The 24,424-nt window shown below is 35.6% G+C and overlaps 1 protein-coding gene across 1 annotated transcript in view; it reads left to right on the forward strand.

Annotated features, from left to right (window-relative positions):
* The window catches only part of FANCB (FA complementation group B), a 35,445-nt gene extending 12,656 nt beyond the window's left edge, over window positions 1-22,789 (forward strand). The window contains exons 3-9 of the mRNA XM_012434875.2: window positions 1,809-1,961; window positions 3,162-3,254; window positions 7,959-8,087; window positions 10,471-10,637; window positions 20,438-20,868; window positions 20,984-21,221; window positions 21,733-22,789. Of these exons, the coding sequence (XP_012290298.2) occupies window positions 1,809-1,961; window positions 3,162-3,254; window positions 7,959-8,087; window positions 10,471-10,637; window positions 20,438-20,868; window positions 20,984-21,221; window positions 21,733-22,147 (1,626 nt within the window). The 3' untranslated portion in view covers window positions 22,148-22,789. The remainder of the gene's footprint in view (window positions 1-1,808; window positions 1,962-3,161; window positions 3,255-7,958; window positions 8,088-10,470; window positions 10,638-20,437; window positions 20,869-20,983; window positions 21,222-21,732) is intronic.
* Window positions 22,790-24,424: the final 1,635 nt, after the last annotated feature.

A 24,424-nucleotide genomic window follows, 5' to 3' on the forward strand; every position in this document is an offset into this window, starting at 1 on the left:
TAGAGGAATACATGATTAGCTTTCTTCTTCTTAGGCTTTCTCTCTTGAGTAGAAATTTTCTCTGCAAGTTTCGGCAAGAATCTATGTGGCAGGCATTTCAAAATTGAGGTCATTGGCTGGGTGTGGTGGCCCACGTTTGTAATCTCAGTGCTTTGGGAGGCCAATGTAGGAGAATTGCGTAAGGCCTGGAGTTTGACAGCAGTCTGGGCAACATAGTGAGACCCCCATGTGTACAAAAAATTAAAAAATGAGCTGGGCATGTGGCATATGCCTGTAGTCCCAGCTGCTTCGGAGGTTGAGGTGGGAGGATTGTTAGGGCCCAGGAGTTCAAGGCTGTAGTGAGCTGTTATAGTGCCACTGCGCTCCAACTTGGGTGACAGAATGGGACCCTGTCTCAAAAAAATCCATCTGTCAATAAAATTGAGGTCATTATCAGGTATACCTGAAGCATAGCTATTGGTGTGTTGTCGATAAAGCTTAATGTGTTCCGGTGCTGTGTTGTCTAATATGGTAGCTGCTATCCAGATGTAGTTATTCAACATTTGAAATGTGGCTAGTCTGAATTAAAACGTGTTATAAATGTCAAGCATCAAATTTCAAAGATTAAATAGAAATGGTAACATCTCTCAATTTTTAAATGATTACATTGAATTGAAATGACAATATTTTAGATATATTTTGTTAAATATATTAAAATTTCATCTTTTCGTTGCTGCCAGAAAATTTAAAATTCCATGCCTTATATTTGGGGCTCACTTACCATTCTATTGGATGGCACCATTCTACAGCTATACATTGCAAATATGTGTGTGCACACATGCATGCATAGTTCTGTGCTGTTTGCATGCCAAACACATTCTTATTACTAATGTCTCTTCCCATAGTCCATTATACACCATGATACTTGTGGGAGAAATGGAGGATATGGCTTTACAAATAAGCTGTTTCTCTGCACAAGCGAATAATCAACTTTGGAAATTAGCCTTATAGGGCAAGGTTGATATTTGGGCATCTGGGTGATGTATCTGCTCCTGGAATTCTGAGTGGGGGTTTTAGTTCTTTTGTCTCAGGGAGAAGAGAGATTTGATCCTCATGGTGTTAGTTTTCCTTGAAACCAATCTTGAGGCTTTCACTTATATGTACCTTTAAGAAGTTGTCCTCTATTTTAAATCTGAGGTCTCAGGTTCTGATATAAACTGATCAAATCATTCCATGACGCTAGGATGGTTCTGACTGTCCTACTCTTAGGACCCCTCACCTGTTTACCCGATACTAGCTATATTCCCCTCCACACCCACACCAGGGTTTAACGTTTTAAGCTCATCTGGACTCTATTATAGGTTATTTTGTGTTAAGAGCTCTTAAGGTATCTTTTAGTACTGTCTGGTTACTAAGACTTATGGGAACGAGAGTCATCCTTAAATTAGCTGTGCAAAAGAATCTTCACTAAAGTTTGACACATGATAAATGTTAGAATTTCCAAAAGATTTAGTCATGAAATGTATTAGAATTTATAAATAGATTACAATTAAATTTTAAATATAGAAATCAAGAACATGATAGTCCCTGGACAAACATGAATAAAATCTTAAATCTAAGTACCTTGCTATTTATAAAGTTGTTATAACTCCTTATATTTTCTCATCCCCTAACATCTTTATTTTATTTTAGTTTTTGCTATTTTCATTACTCATTTATAAGATTGAATTTTACAAATTACAACTCCATGAAACAAAAAGACTTAATTTGTTTATTTCACATTTGAGTTTTTCTTGTCTATTCCTCCTATAATGATCCCTTTCTTTTAGATTGCTGCTAAGTGGGAAAAGGTTAGCTTGGTATTGATAGATGACTTTATTGGAAGTGGAGCTGAACAAGTACTCCTACTTTTTAAGGATGCCTTGAACTCAGATTACCTGACTTCATTTAAAATAACAGATCTTGGAAACATAAACTATTCGGTAAGTTCTATTTACTTATGTGTTATTTTAAGAACCATTTTAGAAAATTTAAGTGCTCAAAAGCTTTGACCTATCATTTAAATATTGGTGATTTTATACTTAAAGTAACATTTTGAACTTTAAAAATACATAGATTGAAACTTTTAAATACATACATTGAATCTTTTTTCAACAAATGTTATACAAATTGACCATGCTTTTGGTATAAATTTGAATTATAGTATATCTGGTGCTCACTTAAGTGACGGTTATACTGTAAATTAACTTCATTGTTGCTTCTGAAAATCACATTTTGTACCAATAAATATAATATTGGATTAAATAAGGAATAAAATAAAGGAAAACTGCTTTAGTAAGGAAGTAACAGCTCATGATATCTTGAGATCTTGGACATAAGGGAAATTATGACCTTGAAGTTTTTAGATCAATATGAAATCTCTCTAAGCCTCAGGTTTTTCATTTGTAAAATGAGCATAATTTTTATTTTCTCCAGTTATGGGATTTTAGGATTTTATAAAAAGCCAGTGAGAACCCAGGAATTCAAGGCTGCAGTGAGCTATGGTTGTTTTGTTGCACTTCAACCTGGGCGATGGAGCAAGACACTGTCTCTTAATTAAATAAATGGGAAAATGTTTACTCTTTAAATTGAAAGCTAATCAGCTGATACTGTGTAAAGCAGTACATAAATGTTAGGTGATAGTAGTAGGAATCATAATACTTTTTGTCTAGTTACAAGAAAATGATGGGGAAAATATATAGTTTGCCTTTTTTTTTTTTTGATGGAGTCTCACTCTATCACACCCAGGCTGGAGTGCAGTGGCGCAATTTGTTGGCTCACTGCAACCTCTGCCTCCTGGGTTCAAGCGATTCTCCTACCTCAGCCTCTCAAGGAGCTGGGATTACAGGCACCTGCCATCACGCCTGGCTAATTTTTTGTATTTTTAGTAGAGATGGGATTTCACCATGTTGGTCAGGCTGGTCTTGAACTCCTGACCTCAGGTGATGTGCCTGCCTTGGCCTCCCAAAGTGCTGGGATTACAGATGTGAGCCACCGCATCCAGCCTATAGTTTGCTTTTTATAGAATAGTGTGTAACATGGGAAACTGTTCTGACTGGGTATACTTTAATTGTATTTTGGTAATTTTATGAATTTTCAATTATTTCAAAATTTTAGTTTTAGTATATTTATTTATTTATTAGAGTGAACCATCGGATTGCAATGAAGATGACATATTTGAAGACGAACAAGATAATCGTTACTTGGTAGTTCCACCTCTGGAAGCAGGACTGAAAGTTAGTGTCTATTTGCTTTTTGCTTTTGCTTTTTGATTAGTGCTATTCTAAATGAAGGAAAGAACATTGAAAGAAAGGTCCTTAAAGTTTAAGCAACTTGGTGCTTGGGGAAGAATCATATTTCAAAGGATCTTTATCTTTTTGGTACCTCTGTATAAACTATTATGATATTACTTATAAATGTATCATCTAAAAATGATACCTTTTTATAGTGAGACTATATAGATTTGATGTCTCATGAGGGAAAATAGAAGAAACTCACTTTTGAAAACACATTCTTTCTGGGATCAGTATGCCACAGTATCTTTTTTAGAGTAGCAGTGAATATGATAAATCATAATACATTCCAGACATGAACAGTTTACTCTCATGTTTTCCATAAAAAGCTCCCTTAAAGAGTTTTTTGTTTTTTTTTTCTTAATGTACCAAAGTAATGCACATTCCCTATAAAATACTAAGGCTATGCAAAGAAATGTCAAAACAAATCAAAACAACCTAATGATTGTCTGTGATTCCACTACTTTGAAATAACCAGTTTTAACACTTTGGCATGTATATTTTTGAAGATTTTTAAATGAATATATGCAAATTTACATAGAAATGTGATTATAAGATTTATGTTCTTTTGTAAGCTTTTTTTTGGTTTATAATATTTTAAAATACACAGAAATATTCCAAGAATACAGTGATTATCTCTGTATCCCCACATACATTCAACTCTTGTTACTTTAAAAAATCTTATTGGCCTCATTTGTTTGTGTTTGTGTATATGTGTATGTACATTTTTGTAGAACCATTTAAAAGTTGCAGATGTTATAATACTTCACTCTTAGGTATTTCAGCAGGAATTTTCTAAAAATAAGGATATTCTCCTTATGCAACTATAATACCATTAACAATGTTAGAAAATTATTAATGATCCCTTAATCTTGTTTGCTATCTTGTCCATATTCAAATGTATTTAGTTATCACAAAATCGTTTTTATAGCTGTTTTTTTCCAGGATCCAGTCAATCAAAGTTTACACTTGCATTTGATTATATCTCTTATTGGTCTTTTTATCTAGAATAATTTCCCCTCCCTACTTTTAAAAATTACACTGAAGAGGGGGCCATGCTAATTGTATCTTCTCGTTTGGATTTTTCTCTCTTCTTGCTGTATTTTTTTTTTCCTCTTTTGCTAGGGTTGGAAAACTTTATGGAAAGGGCCAGGTGGCAAATATTTATACTTTGCAGGTTGTTTTAAAATTATTTTGCAGCTATTTCATTATTAGAGTGAGTTCACTTTAATAAATGCTTGTTGAACACATATTAGACATGAATGTGAACAGTAGATAAATAAAACGTCGTAACAGATATAGAGCCATGAAAGAAGACTTTGATCTATTCAAAATTTTTGCATCCTGAACAAAGTAAAATTAATAAAAAGACAAATTATGAAAAAAGAAATTGTAATACATGACAAAATATTAATTTTCTTAATATAAATGTGCATTCTTATATAGCATTGTTGTGAATGTATAGTGGCCCAACCTTCTCAGAGGAAAAGTTATTATAGTTATTTAAATATAAATTACTTACGTCTTTTTACTCTTGCAGTTTCACTTCTAGAAATCTCTTCTAAGGATGGAGATGATTGTTCAAGAATGTTTATGTAGTATTTATAAACTACAGTATTGGTACAAATCTAAATATATATCATTAGGAGTATGATAAGAAAATTCTGATATGTCTGAACCATGGAATACTATGTAGCTGTCAAAAAGAATAATGTGTATTTTTATACTGATTTAGAAATGATGCCAAAGTACTTTATGAAAGCATGATGTTATGAAAGGTTTAATTTATGAAGCAGGATCAACTCTCCTGGTTAAAACTGAAAATGATAGATGAAGTGTCCTTTAAAGACCTTCGTAGAAGCTTCAAAAAAGCTGACACTATAAGAATAAATTATCAAATCAAACTTTCAAAGCTGGAACCCAGAGAGATAAGCAGAACACTGATGTTACTTTTGCCCTGGGAGCATGTGTATTAAACTTAAATCGGTGGTGCCCCAGGCATCTGACAAAAACAAACAGAAAATCCTCTCTGGAAACTTACATTCATTCTAGCCCTCATAAATCTCATAAGTAATTTTTCAAAGAAAATGAGCTGTCCACAGAATAAGCACATAAATAAACAAGACATCATGAGTAATTATTCACATAAAATAACCAAACAGCATCTCTTTCAAGCAAAAACACACTGAAATAAAAAAAACCAATAGGTGACTTTAACAGTTAACTCAAGATGCAAGCGATACAGAGCAAATTAGTGAACCAGAATATATGAGAAAAATCCAGAATGTAGCACAAAGAAAATATGCAAGGCTTTAAACAACATTAAGGGAAGGAAAGGAGAAATGGAGGTGGTAGATAAGAGATAGTTGAATATCCATTTTGTTTCAAGTATCCACATGTTAACAGTAACTTTCAATGTATATAATAAAGTTCTAAACACTGGAAGGCCTTGTAGAGATGAACAAGTCTACCTTCCCACCATTTTGCACATGATGTAACAAATAGCCAGAAAGGTTAAGTGACTTGCAGAGCTAGACCTAGAGTCCATTTCACTGTTCTTTCTCCCCTGAAATTTGTGTTCCAGTCCGTTACAGGAAGGGGAAATGAGGAGACCAGGACCTTAGAGAAACTTGTATGCATGTACACAGATGTTCATAGCAGCATTTTTTGTAACACTGCACAACTGAGCATGACCCAAATACCCATCAACTGGAGAATGGATAAGTAAATAGTGGTAGTTGTATGGTGGAATACTGTAGAGCAATGGAAGGAATGAACTACAGCTACTAGTGGCAACATGGGCAACTCTAAAACCTGATACGTGCAGAACAATTCCATTTATAAAAGTTTCAGAAGCAAAACACACAAAAAACTTACAGTACTCCTTAAGAATTCATGCAAAGGTGGTAAAATTATGAAGACAGGCAAGGAATTATCTTAAAAGGCCAAGATAGTATTGACTCCAGGGGAGAAAGGGCAATTGTGATTGTGGAAGGTCCCTGGGCAGCTCCTGGAGTGCTACTTTTTGATTTGGGTGGAGTTAACGTGGCTGTCGGCCTCGTTATTAGTCTGTAAAATGTTATTTTGTACTGTACATTCTTCTGCATGTATGATAGAGATCACAATAAAGAAGAAAAAAGCAAGGTTCAGTGTCATGCAGTATAATATAATATGCTCCTGTATTTGGTTTTGGGTGGATTTTTGTTTGTGCAGAGGAAATAGCATTCCTTAAGATGCACATGGAAAAGTTCTCAGAGGGTACACAATCTATTGGTTGTGCAAATGGCATTGAGCATCTAGGAAGAGAAGGTGAGGTGTACATTCACATTGTTTAAATTTCTTACCACGTGTCTATTTATTTTTGTAGCTTTATAGCAAAACTTCACAACCAAGATTATTTAACTACTCTACTAAATCACTATATTGTCCTGGAGTAAGGGACATGTTAAGGAGGAAGGAAGAGTGAACACTGATAATTTTTGAGAGTGCAGTTCAACCTGCTGACATACAGTTTTTTCTTCTCCTCACCCCTCCGGTAGCTCAGTTGTGGCTACGTACCTTTGATGGGTACATCTGCCTCCCCGCAAATAACAAATTACTGAGCGAATGAGTGATGGAGTGAGAATTATGTGCAGCCCACAGAACTAGGTCAACATAAAAAGTTTTAAAATATGAGCTAGACACTTTACATACTTTGTGCAGTAAGGTAAGACATAAGAACAATTCAATCTTTACTCTCCAATTTCTATTCATTGATTAAAAGAAAAAGAATTTACCTGTCTTGAAATGTAATTTAAAAGAAAAGAATCCCCAAAAGTGACGCATTTTGTTTTTTAAATGTAGAAAAATATGTTTTATTAAAAGCCAGATTAATACTTAAACAGTCTCAGATATCCACCTGAAATGAGACAACTTCTATCAGTTCATTGACATGACTCTTTAAATTTTCAGTAGCAAAATATATTCTGTGAACGTTTCATCCTTAGTGCTGAAATCTATTTATCTGGTATCATAAAAGGAATGGATTGCTGTATGCCCAGTTCAGAGCCAAATTTATTTTTTTCAGTAGTTTTCAGTAGAATTGACTCTAGCACTGAGTTTGTTAACACAAAAATATACATGACAATTTGGGGGCTATTAATTTTATTTATTTTACAATTTTGCTATAAAGGTTACATGAACAGAAAATTTCAAATAGTATCAGATTAAAAGTGATAATTTCTATTCATTATGATGTCTTTGCTTATGTGGATGCCTTGTTTTTGAAGCAGAAATTATTTCAACAAGGAAAACAGTTATTTTATATTAGGTGGGTGTATTGGTAGGCCTTGAGTTTTATTCACATTGATTCAAAGTTACTTAATAACTCACTCGTGAAACATGCTATTATATTGCCACTCTCTCAATTTGATATATAAACTCTATGTTGCAGTTATTTTCCATATTTTCCTTTGAAAGAAGGTACATTTTTTGAGCTTAGAGACTTAAAATCTATAAACACAACAATTTTGCTCTGAGAAGCATTCTACTTTCTATAGAAAAATGAATTGATAAGCACATTTGGAGAAAGTGCTTCCTGAATTAATGGTATGTCTGGTTTCATTTGAAATCATGTTTCTTGCAACTGTTTTTCTTTCTACTTTACAGGTTGGTTTTTCTTCTTTATGGGAATTACGGCAGCATCTCTTGCTTAAGGAAAAAATTATTTCAAAATCTTACAAAGCTTTAATAAACCTGGTTCAAGGAAAAGATGATAATACATCAAGTGCAAAGGAGGTAAAAGTAATCATATGACCATTTTTATAATTTTACGAATTGAAAATCTGTAAGCTATTGAAGAGTTATTTAAATTGAAATATTAGAATACATTAGAAAATGCTGCTCAGTGGATCAAGAAAAAAAGTAGCAGAGGTTATAATGGTGGACTTCTATAACATTGAAAAAATTTGATTGAGGAGCCAATATTTTATTGGTTTATATGTAATTCTGTAGCATATTAAAATTTCAGTTATCAGGAACCTTAGGGAACAAGTCCTTTTGTTTACAGTAGATTTAACTGTTAAACTTTTTTACTTGTATTGTTTGGATAGAAATTACTCATAGATGAATTATGTATTTCCTGACTTATTTTTATTTTTATTTATTTATTTTTGAGATGGAGTCTCGCTTTGTTGCTCAGGCTGGAGTGCAGTGGTGTGATCTCGGCTCATTGCAACCTCCACCTCCCTGGTTCAAGCAAGTCCCCTGCCTCAGCCTCCTGAGTAGCTGGGGTTACAGGAGCACACCACCACTCCTGGCTAATTTTTTTTTGCATTTTTGGTAGAGACAGGGTTTCACCGTGTTGGTCAGGCTGGTCTAGAACTCCTGACCTTGTGATCTGCCCACCTTGGCCTCCCAAAGTGCTGGGAGTACAGTCGTGAGCCATTGTGTCCGGTTTCCTGACTTCTTAAATACAATATACTGAGTATTATTTAATTTTGTATTGGTGATGACATCATTTTATTATTAATATAATGATTGTTCTTTTAGTCTGTTGCATTGTTTCTTTCTAAGGATATTTTTTCCTCGAGTAAATGTTCCTACAGTGCTGTGGGTTTTTTTAGTTCTTCTATCTGCTTTTCATAATTTTAATCTCTTCTTCATTGTGGCTGACGATCATAAGAACCTCCTCTGGTCCCTTATGTGGTAACTTACACCAGTACATTAATGTAGGAAGTTAGCAAAAACTGCTGAAACTTCATAAAAATAAGACTTATGCACATTAATTTCATACAGAGAAAGACACAGCATAGCAGCACTATAAGTAAATCAATAAGAGCTGGACTAATGTTGCATTTTATTCCCTCCAGTCACTGTAGTGCCTAGCTGTGACTTCCTTCTGGATTGCGCATTCTTGTCATGGCCTATGCTTTGTATTTGTATTTCAATCTTAGCCATATGAGGGTTTGGGTCCAAAACATGATCTTGTTAATGTAATAAAGCATAACAGAAACACATTGTGTTGCATTTCTATATTACTGTTCTAATTTCCTGGGAAACCTCATGAAAGTCATTGTTAAGATTGTTTCCCCATTTCCTTTCCTCACCTCAATGATTTTGCCAATTTTAGAAAGGGGAAGGAGTGTTTAGAAATTAATATATTTAAACCACCATGTGCAAGGCCCCATTTTTGGCCTTTTACATTGTTAGTTTTAAAAGCAAACCTGGCAGGTAGTAAAAAGCCCAGGTTTCAGATGAATAGCCTGCTTCAGAACTCACAGCTACTGGCAGAAGTGTCACATTCCTAGGAACACACTTAGTCTCCTATTGTGTGAATGCCCCTATCTCTTTTCAGTAATTACCACATAGAGAGTCAGTATAGGGTAATAGTTAAGGAAGAGCATGGGCTGTGGAACCAGTCTGCTTCGGTTCAAATCCCAGCTCTGCTACTTGCTGACTGTGTGACCCTAGGCAATTTACTTAACTTCCCTGTGTCTAATTGTTCTAATCTGTAAAATGTAGATGATAACAATACAGACCTAGGGTACTAGGGTTATTGTGTACGTTAAATGAATTGATAACATGAATGGCATTTAGAACAGTGCCTGGTATAAAGTAAACACTCAATAGATGTTATACATATTATTGTTATGATTACTATTATTCTTATTACTACTGTTTCTAATGTTATACATCCATATGTGTGTGGAAATGAGTATGACTTGGACTTTAAGAGTAAAATTTTAGCAATAAGCTTTAAGTAGTCTAAAGTTAGTTTAATTAGTTTTATCTACACAAAAGTTTATAGTAATAGGCTTAGTGCAAGCCATTGACAAAATACAGACTGGACTATTTTCAGTATAAATGGGGTACATATTATCAGACTTTTTTTTCAAAATGGACTCCAGGTTTACCTCCGTTTTGGCTCTATGTTGGATATCCTATCTTGCCATACCCCAGTCATGCCATGCTTCTTGATATAAATAGATAGGAAATTATATATATTTTATACATTTCATTTTAGTAAATTGTGTGTAATCTATAATATGTTTTGATTTATTTTTAAATGTTTAGACTGTAAGGCCTGGCCAAAAGCACACTTACTTTTTTATTTAAGTTTTGCTACACGTGGTACATATTTTTTAATCAGTTATTTAAACTTTTTTTTTTTTTTAATAAGGAATGTCTTGTTCCTTTTTGTGGTGAAGAAGAAAATTCTGTCCATATCTTAGATGAAAAGTTATCAGACAGTTTTCAAGATTCAGAACAGCTAGTAGAGAAGATATGGTATCGTGTAATGGGTGATACCTTGGTTGTTGGAGTGAAAACTACATCATCTTTGAAGCTGTAAGTAAATTCCAACATGGAAACACTATCTTGATGCTCCAGAACAGTACTGTCCAATAGAAATTAATGTAATCCACATATGCAATTTTAAATGTCCTAGAGGCCATATTTAAAAATGTAAATAGAAGCAAGAGAAATTAATTTATTTTGTTGTTGTTGAAACAGAATCTTACTCTGTTGCCCAGGATGGAGTGCAGTAGCGTGATCTTGGCTCACTGGCAACCTCCACCTCCTGGGATCAAGCAATTCTCATGCCACAGCCTCCCCAGTAGCTGGGATTACAGGCACGCACCATCATGCCCAGCTAGTTTTTGCATTTTTAGTAGAGATGGGGTCTCGCCATCAAACTCCTGACCTCAAGTGTTCCACCCACCTTGGCCTCTCAAAATGCTGGGACTACAGGCATGAGCCACCACGCCTAGCCCCGTATGTTTTATTTAACCCAGTAAGTCCAAAAGATTGTCATTTTAATGTGTAATTAGTATAAAAATTATTAATGAGATATTTTGCATTTATATTTCATACTAAGTTTTTAAAATTTGGTGTGTATTTTATATGTATAACACATCACAATTCCGACTAGCCACATTTCTAAGTGCTTAATAGCCACATGTATCTAATAGCTACTCTCTTGGCTAGCACAGCTCTGGAAGTATCTCTTTTACACAAATGCACTGAGTTAGTAATATGAAGAGGATGAGGTTTATGAAATTAAGATGCTGCAGTCTCAGGGTGGAGATAATCAAATAGCATACAGAACTTTCTAATCAAAACATTTAAAAGTATTAGGGATACTTAGAGACTATTGACCAAAGTGAATAGGTAAAAATTTAGTTAAATAACAAAGTATCTTCCTCTGATAATAAACAGTTTTCTCTTTTGGGCTGCTAAAATTATGGATAGAGAAGTAATGTGCATGCCATCTGTATTTGCAGTCTAACAAACAGCTTTTTAGTCAAAACAGGCTAAATACAGGCATTACAGTAACTACATTGAATTTGAGCCACAGATATACAAACAGAGAGAAACCAGGTAGTGCCTTGTAATGGATGATGGCAGTGAATTTGAGCAGCTTAACACAGTAAGGGAGCTAGACTACTTACTTAGTGAATTTGAGATACGGATTTATTCTTTTGTTTCAGTGAATTTCTAAGCTGTTTTGGGCTGGTTGATCATCTGGGTTTTTCTTCTCCTTTCTTTAATGTGGTACTCTATATTAATCAATTTTATATTATAAAACCAGTCTTGCATTCTTGTGATAAGCAGTTTGTCACTGGATTTGGTTTGCTCTCCTTTGGTCAAGAATATTTGCATCTACATTCATGAGTGAAATTGGCTTGAAATTTTCTTGAATGATACTTGCCTGGTTTTAATGTGAAGGCTATACTAGTTTATCAATGAATTGAAGAGTATTTCCTTTTTTCCTGTTCTTTGGAACAGTTTGCATAAATTTGGAATTATCTGCTCTTTGATATTTGGTTTTGGTCTCCTGGAATGCAGTAGAAATCTGGCATTTTCTTTGTAAGGTGACTTTTTTTTTTTTTTTTTTTTTTTTTGCATTTTAGGTTTTGGGGTACATGTGAAGAATGTACAAGACTGTTGCATAGGTACACACATGACAGTGTGATGTGCTGCCTTCCTCCCCATCACCTCTATTTGGCATTTCTCCCATGCTATCTCTCCCCAACTCCCCACCCCCCACTGTCCCTCCCCTATTTCCCCCCTACAGACCGCAGTGTGTGATGCTCCCCTCCCTGTGTCCATGTGTTTTCATTGTTCAACACCCACCTATGAGTGAGAACATGTGGTGTTTGATTTTCTATTCTTGTGTCAGTTTGCTGAGAATGATGGTTTCCAGGTTCATCCATGTCCCTACAAAGGACACGAACTCATCATTTTTTATGGCTGTGTAGTATTCCATGGTGTATATGTACCACATTTTCTTTGTCCAGTCTATCATTGATGGGCATTTGGGTTGATTCCAGGTCTTTGCTATTGTACATAGGGCTGCAATGAACATACTTGTACATGTGTCTTTATAGTAGAATGATTTATAGTTCTTTGGGTATATACCCAGTTAGTGGGATTGCTGGGTCAAATGGAATTTCTATTTCTAGATCCTTGAGAAATTGCCACACTGTCTTCCACAATGGTTGAACTAATTTACACTCCCACCAACTGTGTAAGAGTGTTCCTATTTCTGCACATCCTCTCCAGCATCTGTTGTCTCCAGATGTTTTAATGATCGCCATTCTAAGGGGCATGAGATGATATCTCAGTGTGGTTTGGATTTCCATTTCTCTGATGACCAGTGAATGATGAGCATTTTTTCATATGTTTGTTGGCCTCATATATATCCTCTTTTGACAAGTGTCTGTTCATATCCTTTGCCCACTTTTGAATGGGGTTGTTTGCTTTTTTCTTGTATATCTGTTTTAGTTCTTTGTAGATTCTGGATATTAGCCCTTTGTCAGATCGGTAGATAGCAAAAATTTTTTCTCATTCTGTTGGTTGCTGATTCACTCTAATGATGGTTTATTTTGCTGTACAGAAGCTCTGGAGTTTAATTAGATCTCATTTGTCTATCCTGGCTTTTATTGCCATTGCTTTTGGTGTTTTAGTCATGAAGTCCTTGCTATGCCTATTTCCTGGATGGTTTTGCCTGTGTTTTCTTCTAGTGTTTTTATGGTGTTGATGTTTAAATCTTTGATCCATCTGGAGTTAATTTTAGTGTAAGGTGTCAGAAAGGGGTCCAGTTTCTGCTTTCTGCATATGGCTAGCCAGTTTTCCCAACACCACTTATTAAACAGGGAATCCTTTCCCCATGCTTGTTTTTGTCAGGTTTGTCAAAGATCGGAGGGTTGTAGATATGTTGTGTTGCCTCCGAGGCCTCTGTTCTGTTCCATTGGTCTATATCTCTGTTTTGGTACCAGTACCATGCTGTTTTGATTACTGTAGCCTTGTAGTGTAGTTTGATGTCCGGTAGTGTGATGCCTCCTGCTTTGTTCTTTTTGCTTAAAATTGACTTGGCTATGCGGGCTCTCTTTTGGTTCCATTTGAAGTTTAAGGTGGTTTTTTCCAGTTCTGTGAAGAAGGTCATTGGTAGCTTGATGGGGATAGCATTGAATCTGTAAATTACTTTGGGCAGTATGGCCATTTTCACAATATTGATTCTTCCTAACCATGAACATGGAGTGTTTCTCCATCTGTTTGTGTCCTCTCTTATTTCGTTGAGCAGTGGTTTGTAATTCTCCTTGAAGAGGTCTTTGACATCCTTTGTCAGTTATATTCCTAGGTATTTTATTCTCTTTGTAGCAATTGTGAATGGAAGTTCACTCTTGATTTGACTGTTTGTCTGTTATTGGTATATAGGAATGCTTGTGATTTTTGCACATTGATTTTGTATCCTGAGACTTTGCTGAAGTTCCTTATCAGTTTGAGAAAATTTTGGGCTGAGACGATGGGGTCTTCTAGATATACAATCATGTCATCTGCAAATAGAAACAATTCAACTTCCTCCTTTCCTAATTGAATACCCTTTATTTCTTTTTCTTGCCTGATTGCTCTGGCTAGAACTTCCAATACTATATCGATTAGGAGTGGTGAGAGAGGGCATCCTTGTCTAGTGCCTGATTTCAAAGGCGATTCTTCCAGCTTTTGCCTGTTCAGTATGATATTGGCTGTAGGTTTGTCATATATAGCTTTTATCATTTTATGATATGTTCCATCAATACCTAATTTATTAAGAGTTTTTAGCATGAAGGGCCGTTGAATTTTGTCGAAGGCCTTCTCTGCATCTATTGAGATAATCATGTGGTTTTTGTCTTTGGTTTTGTTTATGCGATGGATTACATTTATGGATTTGTGTATGTTGAACCAGCCCTGCATCCCCAGGATGAAGCCTACTTGGTCGTGATGGATAAGCTTCTTGATGTGCTGTTGCAATCTGTTTGACAGATTTTATTGAAGATTTTTGCATCTATGTTCATCATGGATATTGGCCTGAAGGTTTCCTTTTTAGTTGAGTCTCTACCTGGTTTTGGTATCAGGATGATATTGGTCTCATAAAATGAGTTAGGGAGGATTCCCTCCTCTTGTATTGTTTGATACAGTTTCAGAAGGAATGGAACCAGCTCCTCTTTGTACATCTGGTAGAATTCGGCTGTGAACCCATCTGGACCTGGACTTTTTTTGGCTGGTAGACTATTGATTGCCGCCTCAACTTCAGCCCTTGTTATTGGTCTATTCAGGGTTTCAACTTACTCCTGGTTTAGTCTTGGTAGAGTACAAGTGTCTGGGAATTTATCCATTTCTTTCTGGTTTACTGGTTTATGTGAGTAGAGCTGTTTGTAGTAATCTGTGATGGTAGTTTGTATTTCTGTGATATCAGTGGTGATATCCCCTTTATCGTTTTTTATTGCATCTATTTGATTCTTCTCCCTTTTCTTTTTTATTAATCTGGCTAGTGGTCTCTTTTGTTGATCTTTTCAAAAAACCAGCTCCTGGATTTATTGATTTTTTAAGGGTTTTTTTGTGTCTCTATCTCCTTCAGTTCTGCTCTGATCTTAGTTATTTATTGTGTTGTGCTAGCTTTTGAGTTTTTTTGATCTTCCTCCTCTAGCTCTTTCAATTTTGATGATAGGGTTTCGTTTTTAGATCTTTTCTTGCTACTCATGTGGGCATTTATTGCTACAAATTTTCCCCTTGACACTGCTTTAAAGGTGTGCCAGAGATTCTGGTAAGTTGTGTCTTCAATCTGATTGTTTTCAAAGAACATCTTTATTTCTGCCTTCATTTCATTGTTTATCCAGTCGACACTCAGAAGCAAGTTGTTCAGTTTCCAAGTGGTTGTGCGGGTTTGAGTGTGTTTCTTAATCCTGAGTTCTAGTCTGATTGCACTGTGGTCTGATAGACTGTTTGTTATGATTTCTGTTCTTTTGCATTTGCTGAGGAGTGATTTGCTTCCAATGACATGGTCAATTTTAGAGTAAGTGCAATGTGGTGCTGAGAAAAATGTATATTCTGTGGATTTGGGCTGGAGAGTTCTGTAAATGTCTATTAGGTTTGCTTGTTCCTGATCTGAGTTCAAGTCCTGGATATCCTTATTAATTTTCTGTCTCATTGATCTGTCTAATATTGACAGTGGAGTGTTGAAGTCTCCCACTATTATTGTGTGGGAGTCTAAATCTCGTTTTAGGTTGTTAAGAACTTGCTTTATGTATCTGGGTGCTCCTGTCTTGGGGGTGTATATATTTAGGATAGTTAGCTCTTCTTGTTGGATTGATCCTTTTACCATTATGTAGTGTCCTTCTTTGTCTCTTTTGATCTTTGTTGGTTTGAAGTCCATTTTATCAGAGACTAGGATTGCAACCCTTGCTTTTTTTTTGTTCTCCATTTGCTTGGTAAATCTTCCTCCATCCCTTTATTTTGGGTCTGTGTGTGTCTTTGTATGTGAGATGGGTTTCCCGAATACAGCACACTGATGGGCTTGACTTTTTATCGAGTTTACCAGTCTGTGTCTTTTGATTGGGGCATTTAGGCTGTTTACATTCAAGGTTAATATTGTTACATGGGTATTTGATCCTGCCATTTTGTTACTGGCTGGTTTTCTTTCCTGTTAGTTGACTCATTTTCTTCATTGCATTTTTGGTCTTTGCCAACTGGTTTGCTTTTGCAGTGACTGGTACTTGTTCCTTTCCATGCTTAGTGTTTCTTTCAGGAGCTCTTGTAGGGCAGGTCTGGTGGTGATGAAATCTCTTAGTAATTGCTTGTCCGTAAAGGATTTTATTTCTCCTTCACTTACGAAGCTTAGTTTGTCTGGATATGAGATTCTGGGTTCAAAGTTCTTTTCTTTAAGGATGTTGAATATTGGCCCCACCTCTCTTCTGGCTTGTAGAGTTTCTGTGGAGAGATCTGCTGTGAGTCTGATTGGCTTCCCTCTGTGGGTGACCTGACCTTTCTCTCTGGCTACCCTTAGCATTTTTTCCTTCATTTCAACCCTGGTGAATCTGGCGATTACGTGCCTTGGGGTTGCTCTTCTTGAGGAATATCTCTGTGGAGATCTCTGTATTTCTTGAATTTGAAATTTGGACTGCCTTGCTAGGCTTGGGAAGTTCTCTTGGATAATATCCTGGAGCATGTTTTCCAGCTTGGATTCATTCTCCCCATCATATTCAGGTACACCGATCAAGCGTAGATTAGGTCTTTTCACATAATCCCATAATTCTTGGAGGCTTTGTTCATTTCTTTTCACTCTTTTTGCTCGTCTTGCCTTCTCTTTTTATTTCATTGAGTTGATCTTCAATCTCTGATATCCTTTCTTCTGCTTGATCGATCTGGCTATTAAAACTTGTGTTTGCTTCACGTGGTTCTTGTGTTGTGTTTTTCAACTCCATCAAGTCACTTATGTTCTTCTCTAAGCTGGTTATTCTAGTTAGCATTTCGTCTAACCTTTTTTCAAGGTTTTTGGTTTCTTTGTATTGAGTTAGGACGTGTTCCTTTAGCTCGGAAAAGTTTATTATCCACCTTCTGAAGCCTGTTTCTGTCAATTTGTTGCACTCTTTCTCAGTCATGTTGTGTTCCCATGTTGTTGAGGAGTCGTGATCCCTTGAAGGAGAAGAGGTGTTCTGCTCTTTGATGGTTTCATCTTTTTTGCGCTGTTTTTTTTCCCATTTTTGTGGCTTTACTTGGCTGTGGTCTCAGGGACCTGCTTGATGAGGTGGATTGTCTGCCTGTCTAGGCACTACTGGGTTTCTAGGGACTCCTTCAGGTTACTAGGGAAGCTTCTTGTTCTTTTTTGTTTCCACTGGGGGTTTAGGCCCGCCTCTTCCACTGACCTGGCAGAGCTGCTGGGTTGTCAAGAACGCAGTCTCGTTGCTAAGTAGGCTTCCTGTGTTTTTTGTTAAAACATGTGGCCCAGTCCCACCCCTCTAATGGTGGGTTGTGCCCTTCCTCCACTGGGCTGGGTCATTCAGGGTTCATCTCAAGACTGTTGCACTGGCTGTGCAACCCGCTAGAGTCAGAGCTTCAGCCCTCTGGGGTTTGTGTAGGAGGGTAGGGACCCACCCATCCACACTCAGCTGTCTCCCCCTTTTAGCTTCCTCTCTAGGGGCCCGCCCAGCTGCTTCATCCATCCATCCTCCTGCTTACAGCTCCCTCTCTCTCCGGGTGGGGGGAGGGGGCGATAGCTCGATCCACAGGCTCTCCAGGCTGGCTTTTAGGCTTATGCGTCTTTTTAGTCTGCGTGTCAATCCGGGACACCATCCTGGATTATTAGTCAACTCTGCACTTGTAATTCCTGACACTTGACTGGCAAAGATCCCCTGTTCTGTGTATTGCTGAGGCTTTAGGAGAAGCGCTGTATCTGGACTGGAGTACCAGAGTGGGAGCCTCTGTCTCACAGGTCAAGATGCACTTTCTGGGTGAAGCAGCACCCCTCCCCCACTTGGTCTGCCCTGCCTGGGCTTTGCTCACTGTTGGACCAGACCCGTTGAAATGCACCTGGTACCTCGGTTGGAGCTAGGAGATCTCTGTATTTCTGCATCTCTCTCAATGGGTGTTGTGTGCTGGAGTTGTTCTGTTCAGCCATCTTGGAGCAGAGCTATATGTATTCTTTTCACTAATTTTATCTTCAGTTCTTTCTATTCAGCTATTTAATCCAGTCATTGAGTTTCTAAGTTTTATTATTATTTGTATTGTCATAAGATTTTTTCTTTCTTTTTTAGAGCTGCCTGGTAATTGTTATTCTTATATTTTTCATCTTGTCTTTTTTTCATATACTAAGCAGAATTAAAAATACTTTTATATATAGAAAATTTCAAACGTACAAAGAGAATAGTGTGGTGAACACTTCTGCCCATAACCCTGCTCCAATAATTATCGACTAATTGCTAATCTTGTTTCATTTATACCTCCATGCACTCCTCACCTTCCAGCCCCCAGATTATTTTGAAGCACTCAGAGGCATTATATTATTTCATCTGTAACTATTCCAGTGTATGTATCTAAAATGTAAGAACTTAAAAAATATATATAATTACACCCTAAAAAATTTATTCCCCCAGTAAATGGTCAAATATCCCATTTGTCTGAATTTTAAAATATTTTTTCAAATCATGAGCCAGATAAGGACTATAAATTGGACTTGACTGTTATCTCTAAGTCCCTTGTTATCTGTAGGTATCCTTTTTCTGTCTTTTCTTTTTTCTTGCAAACTGTATTTTATAGAAGCCAGACAGTTTGCCCAGTGAAGTTCTATAAACTGGATTTTTCTGATTACATCCTGTGGTATTGCTTAACGTGTTTCTCTGTCTCCTGTATTTCCTCTAAATTGATGGTTAGATCTAGAGACTGGGTCAGAATAATGCCTGAATTTTTGTTAACAGAGTACTTAATAGTATTGCTTTCTTCCATTGGGAGTTATATAAAGTGTGATCATTTTTATTTTGTGATGTTAGCAGCTGTTGATGCTCATTGCTTAGTTCCATTGTTTCATTAGATTTTACAACATGGTGGTATTCTAATTCTATTATTGCTTCTTTATTTATTAGTTACAATACTTCTATGAAGAAGAACTTCACGTCAATTATTTAGTTAGACCCTCAAATGTAGTTTGTAATTTAGAAATCAGAATTTGAGTGCAAGAGGTGCTTATTTATCTTGAGTGGGTTGTTGCTTCTAGGCCTTTTTAGTAAGCAGAGGTAGAAAATAGGTTTTTTGTTAGTTTGGTTTGTTGTGGTTTGGTTTATTTAGAGATAAAATATAGTGTAAGTCCATGCCGATACTTCCAATTCAGATTAAGGACTTTAAGTTTTTACTTATCATCATGATGTAAAAACTTCAAGGTTTTTACTTATCATCATGATGTATCTTCTTTCTCCCCTGTTGAAAATCCCAATTCTCAAAAAGAAAAAAAACAGAAAATCCCAATTCTCTGTTGCACTTACTACATAATTACTCTACAGTATATACGTAGTGTTCGTAAAACAGCACTACCAACAAAACAATAGTTCAGTTAGTGCAAATTAAGATTTTTGAGTTCTTTTGAAATCTTTAGTATAACCCATTAGACATACGGTCAAATTCCTGTATTAAAGGAGTTTTCTGTATTAAATTCCTACATTAAAGTTCTTTCTTTGGTCATGTCACCATTCTTACCTCATTTTACTTGACAAACTTTGACTGTGCTGGAATGTACTATGATAAGCCTGCATACATTTGTAAATTATTATAAATTTAGATATGGAAAGAATTCCTGAGGAATAAACAATATTCTGAATGAAAAAGCAGATTTTATTCAAGTCGTTTAGAGGAACATAAAATACAATTTGTAGTTTAGAGCTATTTGCATTCTAAGGTATTACCTAAATAAACTGTTAAAAAATAGCGAGTAGGTTTTTTCTTGTTTAGAAAGAGGAGAAAAAAAAGACCTACCTCAAAAATGAAATCCTGGCATTATTTTGCCATTCCTTTATCTTAAAAAAAGTTTTTTTCTTACTTTAATTTCTCTTACTATCATTCCTAATGCCATTCCTCTATCTTAAAAATTTTAGTTTCCTAAAACCTAGCATATTTACAATGTTTTTGCTTGCCTTTTTAAAGAGAAGTGTTATCACAGGACCTTTAAAAATGTGTTTGACTTTTAATCTTAACTTTCTGATATAGTTTACATTTGAAATAATGTTTTCTAGGAAAGGAAAGAATAAACATTTTTTTTTACTGTTATTTATATGACATTTAATTATCAATTTGATTTTAAAGAATGAGCTTTTAGATTAAACCAAAATCTGGGTTTTTTACAGGTCCCTGAATGATGCGACTTTATCACTGTTAATGGATCAAGCCCATGGCTCTGGATTTCGGCTTCTTAAGTGTCAAAATAGACTGATTAAGTTGCGTACAAGACCTTTCCCAGCACCATACTTGATGCCATGTGAAATAGGATTGGAAGCAAAAAGGGTCAAATTGACCCCTGATAGCAAGAAAGAGGAAAGCTTTGTTTGTGAACACCCATCTAAGAAAGAGTGTGTACAGATAATTACTGCTATAACATCTCTTTCACCACTTTTAGCATTTAGCAAATTTTCTTGCACTGTACTGCTACAAATTATGGAGAAAGAAAGTGCTAACTGCCCTAAAAATCATTATGTTGTGTGTGGCAGAGTTGTTTTAAGTCTAGAAGATCTTTCAACTGTGAAGTACCTAATGACATTTCCAAAGAAGAAATCTATAGGTAATTTTGTTGGCATTTTAAAATTATATATTTAATTGAATTAGAAAATTTTAAGAATTCTGTTTATCTGATAATGGACAGAGTTTAATTATAGAGCTTGTGACTCCTTTTGTAGAGCACATGGAAGATCTTTTTGCACTTCTCGCAGCATTCCACAAATCTTGTTTTCAAATCACATCACCTGGCTATGCCCTGAATTCAGTGAAAGTGTGGCTCTTAAAACATATGAAATGTGAAGTAATCAAAGAATTTCCAGAAGTGTACTTTTGTAAAAGGCCAGGAAGTTTCTATGGGACACTCTTCACCTGGAAACAAAGAACACCATTTGAAGGGATTTTAATAGTCTGTTCCAGGTAATGCACATTAAATTGTAATCAGTACAGAGAAGTTAGTACGTATGCATGTGATCAATGTATGATTCAACAGTGATCCACACGTGGGGTTCAGTATTATTGAGAAACATGTCAGAGCCATGGCCTAGCATGAATGGACACATTGGCTTCATTTAGAAACTGAAGATCTCTGTTTTAATTTTATGTTTGTTTTTGGCTTTTTTTAGTACCTAGTAATTATTTTTGGATTTTCCATTACCTCTTCTCCACAGTAAAATTTAAAAAAATAATATATTGACCTTATTACTCAGCAAAAAAATATTTTAATTGGAAACAATTTGATTGACTTGATATGGGATATATATATCTGATTGCTGTAGTCTGAATTTTATCAATGCTCACGTGCATAATTGGTTCTGTTTATCATTATGGTGTTTATAAATGAATATTGATTACTGCAGTATATTGTAATGACTGCTTTGTGCTGTCCTAACTTTTGTAATACTATGTTTGTTTGTTTTTTTTATTTTAGGAATCAAACAGTTATGTTCCAGTGCCTTCATAATCTCATCAGAATTCTTCCTATAAACTATTCCCTCAAAAATCTAAAATCAGGAAGTGAGAATTTCCTAATTAATGATATGGCATTTACTTTGGAGAAGGAACTAGTCACCCTTAGTTCTCTTTCTTCTGCCATAGCTAAACATGAAAGCAATTTTGTACAGAGGTGTGAAGTGAGCAAAGGAAAGAGTAGTGTCGTCGCGGCTACTTTATCAGACGGAAGGGAGGAAATCCATCCCTACAGAAAAAAACTTCAGAGAGAAAAGAAGAAAATGTTGCAAACGAACCTAAAAGTGAGTGGTTCCCTTTACAGAGAAATAACTTTGAAAGTAGCTGATGTTCAATTGAAATCAGACTTTGCTGCACAGAAACTGAGTAATTTATAATTATAATCTCAATTTGATCATAGTTTAAAATATGTTTTCAGCATCACATAAGATGTTGGTTCTACTTGCTACATGCCTCCTTTGTAAAAATAAACACTAAGGCTTACTGTAGTAGAATCTTTAGTTTTGATGATGCATAAAATAAACGTAGGCGGTTCTCAATTAGGGCCATTTTAGGTCTCTCTCCTCCCCTAAGGGGCATTTGGCTATGTTTGGAGATATTTTTTTTTTTTGGTTGTCAGAAGTTGTGGGGTCAGGAAGGGGTGAGGCAGGGGTGCTATGGGCATCTAGTAGATAGAGGAAACCAGAGATGCTACTAAACATCCTACTATGCACAAGACAGCCCCCCACAACAACGAATTATCCAGCCCAAAATGTCAGTAATGCAGAGGTTGAGAAATCCTGTCTTAGAATTACTTAAGGGAAGACCGAAATGGCCTCATAGTATTTTGGTCTAAATCTTTTAAAAACTTCATTTCTTTCTTGTTTTCTGCTTAGTAAAACCTAGCCTGTAAAAATATACTTCAGATAGATGAATTAAACAATGTGGTCAGGATCCACAATTTTCTGTAAATATCAGTATTTCTCCTACAGAAATTTAAATTGCAGATTGGGTGAGACCATTAAAATTAAAGTCTTTTAAAACCCTTGTCAATTTGAATGTTAATAGAAAGCTGCCTGGAAATTGTTTCCGGGCAGCTTTCTATAAGAATGTGAAAATTGTAAGGCATTTTTCTGAAAAGCATATCTCTTTCAAAAAGCTAAGTATACCTCACAGGCTACTGTTTACATTAAAAAATGAAAATGCTTTTAAGCTATCTGAAATTCCAACTCTAGGCAAAGTTAAAATATAAAATTCTGATTAAAGTAACGTAAAGAATATGGTACTCCTTAGGGACTGAGAAATTTAAAAATAAATGAAAATTCACTTCAGTTAAGAAATGATTTATAAGGGGTCCAGTGAGATACATTTCAAAGGGATAAAAATTCAAGCTAGTCTTTTCTTTGAAAAATAAGAATTCTGGATTAATAAGAGAGCGTCAGGAGAAAGAAAAAGACACAAAAGGATATGGGCCAAAATAAATGTTCCTGATCCTTTTTGCTCTATAATCCTTAAGTGAGATGCAGGTTTCCATCTTAGTTGAAAGAAATAAAGATGATTATAGAAAGTGACATCTTGTGCTTGTAGCTGTGAAGTGCTAATTCTCTCATGCCTTAGAAATGCTTATACCTAATGATCTTGTGAGGCACATGGTTTTAGAGAATAGAGGCTATTAGTTTCTTGTCTTGGTTTTTATGATTGTCCATGTAATAGGGGACCTCCAATGGATTTCTAGTAATCCATTGCAAATTGAGATAGAACTCTACAGCTCTATCCCTATGAAATGTCAATGGAAAATATTTCAGACTTTCTGCAAATGGAAATGGAAGAATAAGTTCAGGATTAATTGTGGAAATCTGGAAAGAATAATGTGTCATGTGCTTTCTGTTGAAACTGCCCATGATGTGTTCTGAAAGAACAACCAAATATAAAATATAGGAAGTAAATTGTAAAGTAGAGGTGATGAAAAAACTAAACAGTCATGTTAGTAGGGTTGCTTAGAAAAAAACAAACTAAACAGGATTTAATTGTAATAGTTTATGTGTAGGGAAGTTAAGATACTAAAAATTAGCATATTGCTTATTTTTTAATTATCAGTGCAACCAAAAGATACAGATATGTCAAATAACTTACAAGTGAATTTTGTACTCCAGTATTTTTTTTAACTTACTACAAACTAGAAAAGTCAAAGTTGAAGAAATGGCATTGTCGCCACTTTCATGATTCAGTTGTCTCTTTGCATCTACAAGCGTATTTTATTGAACTTAAGAGAGTTCAATCTATTCTCCTGCCTCAGCTTCCCAAATAGCTGGCATTACAGGTGCCCACCACCACGCCTGGCTAATTGTTGTATTTTTAGTAGAGATGGGGTTTCACCTTGTTGGCCAGGCTGCTCTTAAACTCCTGATCTCAGGTGATCCGCCCACCTCAGCCTCCCAAAGTGCTGGGATTACAGGCGTGAGACACTACACCTGGCATAACCTTTTCAATGATAACATACATGTGTTAAACATGAGTGGCTGCCTTTTAGTATATACTAGGGAATGAAAGATAACCCTTTCTAACTTCATTCTAACCTCCATTAAAAAACGTGATGATAATTTTAGTAGGTTTTTTTGTGAGCCTGATGAGATGGGTAAGATTTAGAATGATTAAGTAATTTGGTTATGTCAAGT

The sequence above is a fragment of the Aotus nancymaae genome, unplaced genomic scaffold (assembly GCF_030222135.1).
Source record: "Aotus nancymaae isolate 86718 unplaced genomic scaffold, 86718_ANA_hifiasm-v0.15.2.pri h1tg000058l, whole genome shotgun sequence".
Lineage (NCBI taxonomy): Eukaryota > Metazoa > Chordata > Mammalia > Primates > Aotidae > Aotus > Aotus nancymaae.